At 54.5% G+C, this 14,200-nt stretch overlaps 1 protein-coding gene across 1 annotated transcript; it reads right to left on the reverse strand.

Moving 5' to 3' along the window:
* Positions 1-1,061: 1,061 nt before the first annotated feature.
* Positions 1,062-9,544, reverse strand: C18H19orf81 (chromosome 18 C19orf81 homolog). Its single transcript, XM_027920511.2, has 5 exons — positions 9,478-9,544; positions 3,499-3,571; positions 3,273-3,397; positions 1,926-2,076; positions 1,062-1,380 (listed from the first exon to the last, which is right to left on the reverse strand). The coding sequence occupies exons 1-5, from the start codon at positions 9,542-9,544 to the stop codon at positions 1,185-1,187; spliced, it is 612 nt and encodes a 203-aa protein (XP_027776312.2). The 3' UTR covers positions 1,062-1,184.
* Positions 9,545-14,200: the final 4,656 nt, after the last annotated feature.

Consider the following 14,200-nt stretch of genomic DNA (forward strand, 5'->3'; position numbering starts at 1 on the left):
GCCACCTGTTCCTCCGTTTTGCACGAGGATCCCACTCTCCTCCTACCCTCCTCTTCTCTCCTTTCTCTCCCCCTTCTCCCTCCAGCATGGCTGCTCCGTCCCGCACGCTTCCCCTTTCCCCTTATTCCTGGGGCTTGGGAATTTTAAGCCACCCCTACCCCTTGGAAGCCCCCTCCCCTGCTGTGGGTAAAGGGGGGAGGGCATAGCCCTCAGGTCCCCCCCCCCACCATGTTCAGCTGCCAAAGAAGGGAGCTCCCCCTCCGTCCCCCAAGCCCATTCCCCTCTGCTGCCCCCTACCCCCGAGGGGGGGGGCGCTCCGCCCACGAGGGGAGGGGGCTGCCCCCTCCCCTCACCACGTCAGGGATCTGCGGGGAAACTTGCGGGAGGGTTGTGGGAGGGGGGAGGGATGGCGAGAAGAGGAGCAGAAGTCGCGCTGGGTCCCTACCCGCCCCCTCCCCCTTGTCGGATGCCCCCCAGTCCGCAGGGGGCCTGCGCGGCACCTGTCTATCAAGGGCTTGTTCATTCTGGATGGGTGCCGCGGGGTTGAGGAGGGTGTTGGGGGTGGGGAGGGGGAGGAGAGGCGGGGGAGGGGGGAGGGACTGGATGGGGGGGCAGCGCGGGGTGGAGAGGAGAGACAAAGCAAAAAGAAACAATAACAAAAGAAGAAAATACAAAGCAAAAGAAACTAGAACACACATACACACAAAAAAAAATCCAGAAAAAAAAACCTGAAATAAAAGCCCGAGAATTGTCTTCCAAGGGGGGGTGGGAGGAGGAAGAGGAGGGGGCGGATGAAGACGTCTGGTTCTAGCCAAGACAGGGATGACATGCGTTGAAAGCCCCGGCGCCCGGGTCTTCCCTTCCGCTGGCCTCGGTTCCTCCCTCGAGGGATTGGGACCCCAGCGTCCATTTGCAGGGACTGGAGTACGATTAGGGAGGCGGGGTTATAATGTGGGGGTTCGTCCCTACCCCCCATCACCTCCCTCCCCCTGACTCCCCACCAAGATTTTGCAGAGAGAAATGGCTTTTGTACCAGGTCATTCTTTATAATTAAACTCACAGTATCCACCCCCTCGAGCCGGCCCCGCCTCCTTCCTGGGGAGGCAACGCCCCCTTTCCTCCGGGGTTTGGCGTGGGACGCCCAGGCCCGCGGGACGGTGTGCAGCTGGGGCCCGCCCTGCGCGTCAATCTTCCTCCGTAGGCTCCGCCCCCAGAGCCTGGAGCATGTGCCGCCGGACCAGGGCGCGGCGCAGGTGCAGGCGGTAGTCACCCAGCAGCAGCTCGTCGTGGCGCACCAGCGAGTGAGCAATCCCTCTCGGGCTGATCCCTGAGTGCAGCAGGCGCGAGCGCGTCTGGAAGTCCGTGACCGTGATGAGCCACCTGCGGGGGCGGGGCCGAGGGAAAGGGGCGGGGCGAACACCAAAGGGGAACTTGCTCCGCAGCCCTCTGTCCCTCGCTAGGTCCCTGTTCGTTTACTGACTGTAGCCACTCCGTCCCTGAGGTCCTCTCCTGCCAAGGTCAGTCCGTGCCCTGACCCCCATCAAGCTCGGTCCTCTCAGCCTGGCTCTGCCCCCTAATCACAGGCTCCCCCTTCTCAATCCGCCGCTCCAGGCCCCGCCCTCCCCTGATCGCCCCCGGACCTGCCACTCCTGTCTTCAATCCAGTGCCCCTTCATAGCCGCTTCTCCAGGCTCGGACTCCACATCAAGGCCTTGCCTTGGTCTTGGTCTTGTCACTGCCTGATTAACTCAAAGTCGGGTTCCCCGCTGCGCCCAGCTCCCGCCGTCTCTCAGTTCTCTCCCGGCCCCGCCTCGGCGCCCTGCCTCCGCCCTGCTCTTTCCTCGTCTCCCAGCCCTTACTCTGACTCCGCCCCCAGCACCACGCCCCGCCCCCCACGCTCCCAGCCCCGCCTCCACGCGGGCTTACCGGTCCCGGCGGCCCGCGGTTCCACAGATGACGTTCACGTTCTCAAAGCGGATGCTGCTCACGCACCCGCTCTCCATGGCCCCGGGCAACTCGGCCTCAAGCGCCTCCAGCACCTCCAGGTGGGTAAAATCCTCCTGGGGGAGTCGAAGAGCTTCAGCCCTTGATGCCCTGGTCCAACCCTTCAGTCCTAGTTAGAAAGTCACCACCCTAGACGCCCTGCAGAACCTGCCGAGGTCCCAGGTGGCGTTTGAGGGGCGGGGATCGCACTTGATCCCAGGGTCCTATTGCTTTTGTCAAACGGGAGTAGGGTATCTTTCAGCGTCAACTGTCATTCGAGGTCATTCTCCAGAGACTCAGTTCTCGCCAAGCCGATTTGCCCAAGCCAATGAACAGTTGCCTGAATGATTCCCAGGGTGGCCAACTTCAGCAGTCTACCAAAAACTTTTCCAGCAATGCGATGTATGGTACTATAAGCTCCTGAAGATTTCTGCCAGGATTTAAATTGTAACTTTTCCTTTTAAAGCCATATTTGCATTTTAAGGATGTTCATTTATCAAAACATAAGGGTCATGGCGTTTTGACGTCTTATCAATCTATTTAACATTCAGAGGAATCTCTTGATCACCAGCCACGTTTTCAGCATGAGACTGCAATTTCAAAAGCGATTCAGAGTTGTTAAAGCATATACCGTTACTGAGGAGCTAAGTGAAAACGCGTTCTCACCTCCAGAGAGGCAAGGATTAGGTGGGGAGGAGCAGGAGCTGAAGGGTCCCTTCCTCAAAACTCCACAGGAGAGGAGTGATGGGGTGGGAGTTGGTCCCTAAAAGGAGAACAATCCCTGTGTTGGTACCAAGGCACACAAATTAGGGACACCTCAGAGGCCGGTGCCTGGTGCACCTTAAGTTCCCATTAATATCGGCTCTTCTCGCTGCAGTTCCAGGTGCCTGGAACCTGCACATTACCTACTCTAAGAGCAGGGATTGCCCAGGGGTCCCGATGACCTGTTTGCTGAATCTGTCAAAAGCCTGAGTAGTTCCTTATGAGTTTTTGTTAGACTTGAAACTTTACAGAATTTTCTAGCATATGGATTGCAGGACCCCTTTGTCCTCAGTATTCCCTCAAACCTCTCAGACCCCTCTGGGATGAGCAGTGATAAATTGAATGACTAATCCTTTGACAAATTCACAATCAATTTTCAACAAACTGTCCCAGTGCCAAAGCCACAGCTGGTAAGCCACAGAGCCTGAATCAAAACCCTGGCCACCTCAATCCTGAGTCTGTGCCCTTTCAGTCTCACCACCCAAGCTGCAGAAACTAAGGCCCTGGGCCACAAAGGTCAGGGGTCACTCACCGAGGTCTCCATGCAGAGGCAGAGGGGCTGGGCAGCAGGCGGCATGGAGAACTTCCGAATGCATGGGAGCTCTCTGTCCAGTGCCTCATATTCTGCAATGACCTGCCGCAGGTACTGCTTCCTGGGGAAAGAGTGACAGGCAGGGACATCTGAGGTCAGGGGTCATTGCTGTCACATCTGTGGGAGCTGAGGTCAGAAGTCATGGGGCCAGAGGCCACTCACGAGGATTTGATGGGCCTGCCCTGGATCCGGGCCTGTGTGTCTTCGGGGATCTCCAGGTTCACAAGGAGGGCTCCTGTGGACAGAGAATGCAGTGTCACTGCCCTGAGCCCTCCTCAGTCATGATTCGGTTTAACTGGGGATCACTCAGTGCTATCTACACCACCCCAGGATAGCTCCTAGGTCAGTGCTGTGCTACTGTCCCTCAGTTCCCAACTCAGCTTTGTCTGAAATCCTGGGACTGGGACCCCACTGATCACCTCTGGAGATGCTTTGACACCTGGTTCCCATCAGGCTCTGCCTGAAGGGGGCGCCAGAGGGAGGTTGGAGTGAGACCCATTTGGAAGGGCTTGCTCCTTTCTGTGACCTCTTCTGGTGGCCCTGCCTGGCTTCTCAGGGCAGCATCATTACTTGGCTCCAGGAGCAACATCTGCATCTAGTTTGCTGTTTTTCCAACCTTTCAGAACCAGCCTCCTCCTCTGGCCCCTTCTTGACTACCTGGCTGTGGGTTAGCCGCTCTCTGCCTTACTCCTGCTGCCCACATGATCTAGCTCCTCTTCCCCCAGAGGTACCCAGCCTCCAGCTGCCCAGCCTCCCTGGCAGCGACCAAGCTCTCACCCACAGAGTGCTAGCAGAGTGAAGGGTGAGATTCTGGGGTCATTTCCTTAAAAGAAATTGCTTGTCTTGGGGTTTTCCCCTTTCCTTGGGCTGGAATGTGGGCGTAGCAGTAACCCAGCTTGCTCCACGCCAGGCTGTGCTGAGCACCAACATGGAGGAGCCTGGGGCTCTGAATGATCTCGTGGCCCCCAGGTGTCCCATAGCTCAGATCACGTGCCCCTGTTACATGAGCTCATGAGAGAAGTAGACTTCTGTCATCTTTATGCTATTTTGTTTGGGGGTCTCTTTGTTAGAGCAGCTGAAGAGAGAAAAGCAGCCCCTAACAGCCAGGAACTGTTGTGCTCAGAGCCAAGCCCTGGTGCGCTCCTGTAGGACATGAGCAGCTTCCCACACCACACCCCTGGCAAGGCCTCTGTGACTGCAATGAGGAGACAAGACCACCTTGAATCGCATCTCTGCACACACAAAATCACCAACATTGTCCACACCACAGAAATGAGCAAGCACTCCCTCCTGGCTCAGAGCCGGCGGCTGCTTCTTTAGTAGGCCCAGCAGCTGGGGATTGAACCCAGGGGTGCTTAGCCACTGAGCCACATCCCCAACCCTTTTTATATTTTATTTAGAGACAGGGTCTCACTAAGTTGCTTAGGGTGTCACTAAGTTGCTGAGTGTGGCCTCAAACCTGTGATCCTCCTGCCTCAGCCTCCAGAGCTGCTGGGATTACAGGCATGTGGCACCGCAACTGGCGCACCAACTGTTTTAATAAACAGTTTGCAGAAGTCAGCCTTTGGCACCTGTGTTCCAGTATAGGCGTCTCCAGCACACCACTTGCAGGGTTTCTGTTCTCGCGACTAAAAGGCTCAGGGGTCACTCCAGTTAAACTGGGCTAACTGGGCTGCAAGAAATAACCACACAAGAGACACAAATACCTTTTTCTCTGGGGTCGCTGTGACGGCTTCTCTGACCTTAAGGGTCCACAGAAAGAGAGAGAGCACCCGCTGACCCCTTTTACTGAGGAGAAGCTATTCAAATGAGGCAAGGGGTCAGGTTTCAGGGCTGAGTCTATCTTCATGATGTCCACTGTCAGCAGGTTGACTGACACCTGGGTAGGCCACACCCAAGGGCACAGTAAGAGAAGGGGACACACACAAGGCACTTCCATGGAAGATTGTATCTTAAACAGGGCAAGGGGTTACATTACAAAGGAACAGATGAGCATAGCTTCACCCATGGGGCTGTAGCAAGACACACCCATTTCTGTGACTGAGCACCTCAGCACCCAGCTGGGGAGTGTAACTCAGTCACCCGGAAGGTTGGCCTCCCACACCACTGCCACCTGTGCTCCTGGAGGTCTCTGACTCCAGGCTGTTGACACTGTAGGCACCCTGCTCTGTTCCCATCCTCCCTCTTCCTCTTTTCCCATCCTCCCTCCTCCCGTCTGTCCCCTGGGCAGCTGGAGTTGAAGCCCCCAGACCCCTGCCCCCAGAATACAGTCCTCGCATGGTGGAGGCTTGCTCTCTGCCCAGACCTCCTGGGCCAGAATCTGCATTTTTAAAGGCTGGCCTGTGAGAAGCCCTGCCCTCCCCGGATCACAGGTTGACCCTCCTCCCTTTCTTCTTGCCCTGCAGGCCTCCCCCACCACCCTTAAGCACAGAGCCTCCAGCTCCACCCCGTCTAGTCCCAAGTCCTGAAGAGCTTGTCATGGGCTTGCTCACGTAGTGCTCAGGACAGCTGCACTTTGACCTTTATGTCTGTGATATATTAATTGAACCTGTCCCCCCACATCTTGTGAGGGAGGAGGGCAGAGGCCCCGTTTTTTTGTCCCAGCATCTGGCACTCTGCCAGGCACATGGTTCATAGTAAGGACTGAATAAAGCTCAAAGGGACATAATCATCACAAGCCATGGGGGGTCTTTATTTGGGTCCTAATCATCATTTTTTTGGTACCAGGGATTGAAACCAGAGGAATTTAACCACTGAGCCACATCCCCAGCCCCTTTTCATATTTTATTTAGAGACAGGGTCTCCCTGAGTTGCTTAGGGCCTCGCCAAGTTGCTGAGGCTGGCTTTGAACTTTCAGTCGTCCTGCCTCAGCCTCCCAAGAGGCTGGATTACAGGTGTATGCCCGGCTTATCTAGGTCTTAATTCTGAAAAACCAAATAAAAAACAAATGTTTGACATAAGTAATGGGATATGAGTATGTAGTAGGTTTGGATGACATTCAAGAATAATTGTGAATTTTGCTAGTGTAATTATGGCACAGTGGGTATGTAACTAGTAGAGATGTGAGCTGAAGTATTTTTGGATGAAATGGAATTATGTCTGCAACTTTCTTAAAACAAGTTTGTCCTATAGAATGGCCTCCTAAAAGCGTGTGTGTGGGGGAGGGTGCCTGGATGAAACAAGACCAGCAAAGTATTGCTAGTTATCGGAGCCACTGCCTGTGTGAGTTCATTACAATGTCGTTCTATTTTTGTACACCGTCGGTTCTATTTTTGTATAGGTTTAAAATTTTTTGTAATAAAATTCTTTAAAATTTTATCACAGATAACTTAGAAATAAAAATCATATGCCCTGCAGGCATGGTGGCACTCACCTGAAATCCTAGTGACTTGGGAGGCTGAGGCAGGAGGATTGTGAGTTCAAAGCCAGCCTCAGCAACTTAGTGAGGCCCTAAGCAATTCAGTGAGACCCTGTCTCTAAATAAAATATATTTAAAGGGCTGGAGTTGTGGCTTAGTGGTAGAGCGCTTGCCTAGCATGTGTGAGGCACTGAGTTTGATCCTCAGCACCACATAAAAATAAAAGTAAAAGGAATGTAAGGCAAAATTAGATAAATAATATATATACACACACATATACACATATATTATGCATATACATATATATATAAAGGGCTTGGGATGTGCCTCAGTGGTTGAGTGCTTCTTGGTTCAATCTCTAGTACAAACAAAACCAAAATGATATGCCCTGGAAAAGTGTGTTCAATGACTCATGAAGTGGCTTTGGTGATGTCAAAGATGCTTATGAAAAACTGCAGCTGCAATGGCTTCTCATACAACATGACATTAGGAATAAGAAATAATGGGGCCAGGTTGTGGCTCAGCGGGAGAGTGCTTGCCTAGCAAGCATGAGGCACTGGGTTCGATCCTCGGCACCGCATTAAAAAATAATAATAATAAACAAATAAACTAAGGGTATTGTGTCCATCTACAACTAAAACAATATTAAAAAAAATAAGAAATACTTCTAAATTACAAGAGTGATGTTAATACAGCCTTTAAATATGTATATGAAAGGTATGCAAATTATATTTAAATTTAAATGTATGTGGATTATACATTTAAATTAACTGAAGTAATAAAAGCATAAATTTAAGTTTTTGCTGAATAATTATCATTTATTCTGTCACAGCATCTCAGAGGCCTCCTCTGTGCCTTGGAGGATGCTGGACACCAAGGGCTGAGTGAGGCCTGGGAACCCCCAGTCTGGGGAGCAAGGGAGGAACTGGAAAGTGCAGGGGAAGCTCAGTCCGGGAGCAATCAGGGAAGGCTTCCCAGAGGTGCTGTCCACGGTGACACCTGAGGGGTAAGGAGGAGCCTGCCAAATAAAGAGGTGGCAGGAAGAAGGATATTTCCTGCAGAGGGGCTGGTGTGAGCAGCCAAGAGAAACAAAAGGACAGGGTCATCTGCAGGAACTCCCCAGAGTCCTCTCTAGCCCAAGACCAGAGCACTTCCTGCAGTCATAGGTGATTAATTATTCCTGAGATGGGACTCGGCATCTGCCCTGTTTGTCCATTAGGCCCTCCAGGCAAATTGCCGGGCGTCCACAGGCTCCTGGCGGCCTCGGTCAAGGTCTGCAACCTGATAAACTGAAAGTGCTATTGGTTCCTAAATGCCACAACAGCAGCGCTGGACCTGTCCACCCACACAGCTGCCCAGCTGCCCGGGGCGCACCGCTCAGCTCTTCTGAGCTTGTCCATAAATTACCTTCAGCACGCGGGGCCTCTGGGGTGAGGGGGTATGGGGTCGGGCTCCCTTAGACAGCTTCACAGGCACAGCATGGCACCGGGAAGGAGACCCCCAGCACCTCCTCCTGCAGGCCCTATTTGGCAGAGTCCACTCTACACCCAAGTGACACAGGAGGCTCATGCACTGCCAGTTCCCTTGGGAATACTCATCCACCTTGAACCAGTGTCTCCCAACTCTTGCTGCTCATCAGAGTCACCCAGGAAGCATTCACAGAAACCATAAGTACTCACCCCACCCCACCCCCACCCCCACCCCAAACATTCTTGTTACGTGAGGTCCGAGGTAGAGTTAGCTACAATTTTTTTTTTTTCCAATAAGCTTCTAATTGGTATGCTGGGGAAGGGAAGTCTAAGATCCCTGGCTAAAATGATGATAATCCCATTCCTCTGCCTGGTAGGAGTGGGCAGCTGACTGTGAGCGCTGACCAATGGGATGTGAGAAAGGTCACTTGGGGGATCTAAGAATGAAGACCTCTGGAGGTGATGCCTGGGACAGTAGCAACCAAATATGACCATGAGATAAGCAAGATGGTATGCAAAGGTGACATATCCCAAACCAAGAAGCTGGACTACAGAAAGAAACTGGGTCTTCTGTGATATGGCTGAGCAGCTGACTCAACAAAACCCAAACCCTACCTACACACACGTACTTCTAGGTTTCTTTTGGGGTGAGATAATGATATTCCTAGTCTTTATCCTGAGTCCAGTTGTCTATTACTTGCAGCCAAATGCATCCTCACTGAAATATTAATTACTGTTGAGGAAGTGAATGAACTGTGCTAACGCACAGAGTGCAAGCCGGGAGAGCTTGCAGGGGGGCCTGAGGGGACAGACCACACAGGACCTTAAAAGCTGGTGGGGAAGTGGGAAGCCAGAAAGGGCTGTCAAGAGGGACAGCCAGGGTCAGTGCCATGTCAGAAAGACCACTTGGGAGCCATGTAGACTGGGGGAGAGAGACTGAAGACCAGGGAGAAGGTGACAAGAGGGTCCACGTGGAAGAGAACAAGACCAGGCAGACAGGAGAGTCAGAGGACAGGAAGACGGGGACTGAGGAGCTGTGGGAGGGAAAGGAAGGGGAGATGCTGAGTTCAGCATGGAAGAGAAGGGAGAGTTCGGGCCTCTAGGGGAAAAATGGCCTCAGAATTGCTGAGGCCCAGAGAGTCATGGGAAATGTAGTGCTGGGCTCAGAGGATTGGCCAGGGGCCTGCAGAGGCTTGTGAGAAGTGTAGCTGGAGGTCAAGGAGCCACTGTCCAGGATTCTGTGAATGAGAATGCCCGTGGCTCACTCAGGACCACGCGGAGGGCTTGGGCCACCCCCCCAGGCCCAGCTGGTACCTGCCTCCTTGTGCACGCAGGGGCTGCCCAGGGTGGCGGAACACAGAGGCTCCACCTCTGGCTGCATCCTGGGAAGGCGGGTGGGGGGTGTCTCAGGAAGCTGGGAAGGGGGGCTCTGCCTAGGCCACCCACCCCCAGTCCTTCTCCCTGCTTCCTCTTCTTTTTTGAAGCCCGGGAGGGGAAATGAAGAATTGGAAGGCGGAGACCACATGGTGACCCTGGTGCCCCTAACCTTGGGGACTTCCTGTGCGGCCCAGTGCCTTCTTCCCCACTTCACGGCTCCTTCCTTGGCCTCTCCCTGTCTCCTGGGGTCCCTTTCCCCGTCTCTCTCCTGCTCACTCTCTCCCCACTTCTCGGCCCCACTCCCCCCCACCCTCTCCTCCCTCTTGCGGGGCTTCTCTGCCCCCCTCTTCCCCGTCCCTCTCCTCCCTGGCTCCATTCCCCGCCTTCTCCCTCAGTTTCCCCAGCACCTCCCCAGCCCCACGGCCCTCCCGCTCTTCATACTCTGTGGCCTGTCTGGAACTCTGTCCCCCTCTCCCCCTGACCCTGCCTCTCTCCTCGCCTCTCCCCAGCCTCCTTCCTGCATCTCTCTTCTCTCACAGCTGCCTCCGCCACCGTCCCAGCCTCCCCTTTCCTCTCTCATCCCTTTCTGTTCCCACTTGCCCTCCGCTCATCCCTGTCTGACGCAGGAACTGGTTAGACACAGGCGAGTCAAACTGAAACGGGGTTCTCTAGGGGGAGGGGGAGGGGAACAGAGGCCCGTTGCCATGGAACCCGGGGGTGGGGCTGAGGGTTCTGACCCGGATCAGAGAGGAGAACTGGGGCCTGGTTCCCTGGGCCTAGGGAGGAGGCTGGGCCTGGACCCTGGGTCTGAGGGAGGAGGCTGGGCCTGGACCCTGGGTCTGAGGGAGGAGGCTGGGCCTGGACCCTGGGTCTGAGGGAGGAGGCTGGGCCTGGACCCCTGGGTCTGAGGAAGAGGGAACTGGGGCTGGACCCCTGGTTCTGGGGCTTTGGGTCTCAAGTGTTGGGGTGAAGGGTCCCGCCCTGTGTGTTGGTAGCAGTTCCCTTTTTGGGTCTTTAGAGCTCTACCCGGAGCTGCAAGCAGGAGCCTGGGCGTGTTCCCTCTGACCTCCGGGCCCTCTGCCTCTGTCGCTCTGATTTCTGTTTCCCTTTCCCTCCACTTCCAGAGGGTCCTGCCTTCACTGACTGTTGTCCCCACTTGCTGAGCATCAGTTTCCTCCTTTCTAGGCAGTAGCCCCTTGATTCCCTTAGTGACCTGCTTGGGGTGAAATTAAGAATCAGTCTAGCCTCCACAGACAACTCTTTTCATATGTCTCTTTTCTTTCTACATTGAACTTGCTGGGCTGATCAGAGTCAGGCTGGAGCTGGTGAGGCCACTGTGGCAATGTGCAAGGACAGAACCTGCCTGAGAGCGAATACAATTGGAGGGAAGCAGATCCCAAAGATGAGACAGTCAGGTTCCTGGTGATGATGGAGACAGCTGGATCTAGCTGAACCTGAAGCCCTCATCTACCCAATAAATTCCTCTTATACTTAGGTAGATTCAATGTGAGTTTTTGTCATTGGCAACCGAAACAGTCTTGATAAATGGTCTCACTCCGTTCTTCTGTGGCTCTGACTCCCTTCCTGCATCTTGACATCTCTTTCTCTCCTGTCAATCTGTCCCTCTCCAGTGCCAATGCCATCTTTGTAGGGTGGGGACCCTTTGCCATGGCCATAGGCACACCTAGTCCCCACAGCCCCTTGGTCCGTGAGCTCTCTGCCTCTTGCCTCTCAGCCCCTTCCTCTCTTCCTCCCTCTCCACTCCCACTTTCCCTCTCTGTCTGGAAGCCATTCAGTGCTGCTCTTGTCCCGCCTGGACCCGGGTCCTAGCCTCCTCCCTGTCCTCCCCACCCCCAGCCTCTTTCCCTCACCCCCTTTCCCACAGGCAAGACTCCAGAGAGGGTCCCTCGGCACCCAGAGCTGGCGCCGCCCCTGCCCTGCTTGTGCACTCTCCCTAGCTTTCTGGTGCCCTTGGGTGGCGTTCAGTCTTCAGTCCTGCTCCCCCCACCTCTGCCCCTCAAGCTCTTTCTTCTGCCTCCCTCTGTGAGTTAGTGGTCCACCCTCCCTCACCTCCCCCCATTCCTGTCTGCACTCCATGTGGGAAGCCACATGCTGGACCTCCGCCCACCCTCCTCCCTCACATCCCACCTGTTCTCAAAATAAGAAGCCCAAGTGCCCCCTCCTCCAGGAAGGACTCTGACTCCTCCTCCTGCCAGGAGTGTTTCTGGTCTCCTTCAGCTGCGGCTTCTTTTCTGCTCCTGTTCCAGACCTGTCAACACTGTCCCTGCTGCCCACTCTCTGTCTTGCTCAGGGATTGGTCCGCTGACCCATCTGTGCCTTCCAGCTCACCTCACAGTGGCCAGCCCTCTGAGAAGTTCAGTCCATGTGAACTGAATGATCAAACAAGTGACTATTTCCCCTCTATCTCTGTGACTCAGCAGCCCCCAACCCCATCTGCCCTGTCTGTCCTGGTCCCCATGAGAGAACAGACGGCAGAGAATAGGGTACAGGCTCTGGAGTCAAGCAGATCAGCATGGGATGCTGTGCAAACCCGGGCAAGTGTCTAGCCCTCTCAGAGCCTCAGTTTCTTCATATCTAGTCAATAATGCTGCCTTGAGGGGCTACTGGTGAATAAATGATGATATCTACCCACCCGACCCCAGCCAGGCGCACAGGGGCGCTCAGCAGAGTGTCTTCCTGGGTTCTCTGTCTCTGCATCTGGATTAAGCTGGCTTCTCTGGAACCCTCTCTCCGGTGTCCTTGTCTCTTCCCCCCTCTAGCACTGAGCCCTGTGTCTGTCTTTCTCTCTCTCTCTCTCCCTCTCTCTTTCCCTCCCTCCTTCCCCCTCACTGAGTCCCCATCTCTGTTCCACTGTGTCCAGTCTCACTGTCTCTGGGCCTCCCTCCCTGCCTTGCCCCCACCTGCACCCCTCCGCCCCCCATCTCTCTTGGGCCCTCCGAATCCCACTCTCTGGCCTGGGGCCCAGCCGGGGACAAGCGGTCCAGAACCAGCGTTTAGAGGTGATGTCAGCACTGCGGGGATGCGGCCGGTCACAACCTGCGTGGAGGGGTTCCTGCCCACCTCTGGCGCACGCCAGGCCCTGGCCAGCTGGACTCACCTCTCCTCCCTGCGGATACCCCCGCCTTGGGGAGCATGTTTCCACATAGTGGGTGCCTATCCCTGCCGTGGGTCTTGTCTATGTCCAGGAGCGTCTGTGTGTGAATCGGTAGGTATTCGTGCAAATCCGTCCATCCATCCATCGATACCTTTATTTATTCTTCCAACACCCGTCCATCTATTCAGTTGGTAACTGACCCATCCATCCTCCTGGTATCCATCGGTCCAGCACCTTCCATCGCCACTCCTTCCATCACCACCCACCCAGGGGTCCGGCACCCACCTAGCCATCCATATGTAATGAATACACCCCTCTATCCACGCGTTCCTCCATCCGGCCCAACAACAAATATGTCGTGAGTGCCTGCCATGTGCCAGACCCTGCGCCTGGTGAGCCGCGAGCCGTGTGCCCCCAGCCCTCCTGTGGCAGAGCCCTCCTGCCCCAGCCTGAACTAGGTTGCACCTTTTCCCTGGTATTTCCCCTCCTCCTCCCTCTCCCCTGCTCTAACCCACTCCCCCTCTGTGCTCGGCTCAAACGGGGCTTACACGGGGAGCACACCCTCCCTGACTTCTTTCTCAGTTACACAGCGCCCTGGACTTGCCTTGGTAGCGTCGATCCTAGTTAGGAGCTTGGGACGTTGCGTTATTTGATCATCTGTCTTCTCACTAGATCACGAGTTCTCCCTCCACTGGGATTTTTGTCTATTTTGTCTATTTCCCAGCTGAATCCCTGTTGCCTAAAAAAAATGTCCAGGACACAATAGATGCTCACAAAGCATACATCAAATGACCGAGTGAATTCAATGGGATAAATATGGAGGACTCTCCTTCTTCTCCTGGTTCCTGTTCTTTATACCATTCTACATTCCCAGGGGCAGGGGCTTGCAAGGGCCTTCCCACATCCCAGATGCACTAAAGTTGTGGCTAGGGCAGGGGCTCTAGGTTGACACGCACATGTTGCCGATCTCAAACCTGACACTTGCCAGCTGTGTGGTCCTGAGCAGATGTGTCCCTCTCTGGGCCTCAGTTTTCTCACTTGTCAAATGTGATTAAAGATTAAATGAGCAAACACACGCAATTATTAATTACGCCAGCACTAACCACTAGCCATTTCTTCTAAGCACCTCCCGTGCATTTAAATTAGTCCTTAAAATAAAGAGATTGAGTCTGATTTTCAAAAGTATCATCATCCTCATTTACAGAGGTGGAAACCAAGATGTGGAGAACATAGGAACCCGCCCAAGTCTCCATAGTGAGAAAAAGCAGAGTGGGACTTGAACCTGATGCTTGGCCCTCAAAGCCACACTGGGTGCCAAAGACTGCCCCTCAATGCCTGGACAGCCTCAGAGTCCAGGGCTCTGGAAACGTGCACATTTCTGAGTGTGTGCATGCCTCCTGGCCTGAGGAACGGGGGCTGTTGGTGGAGCCTGGACAGGCCCCTGCTGGGTGCAAGATCTGGCTGTGAGAATGGCCATAGAGCAGGGCCGCACTGCACTCTTTACAGGTATGGGCTCAGGCAAGTTTCCCTGGGAGTGAATGCAGA

This window comes from Marmota flaviventris, chromosome 18, assembly GCF_047511675.1.
Source record: "Marmota flaviventris isolate mMarFla1 chromosome 18, mMarFla1.hap1, whole genome shotgun sequence".
Lineage (NCBI taxonomy): Eukaryota > Metazoa > Chordata > Mammalia > Rodentia > Sciuridae > Marmota > Marmota flaviventris.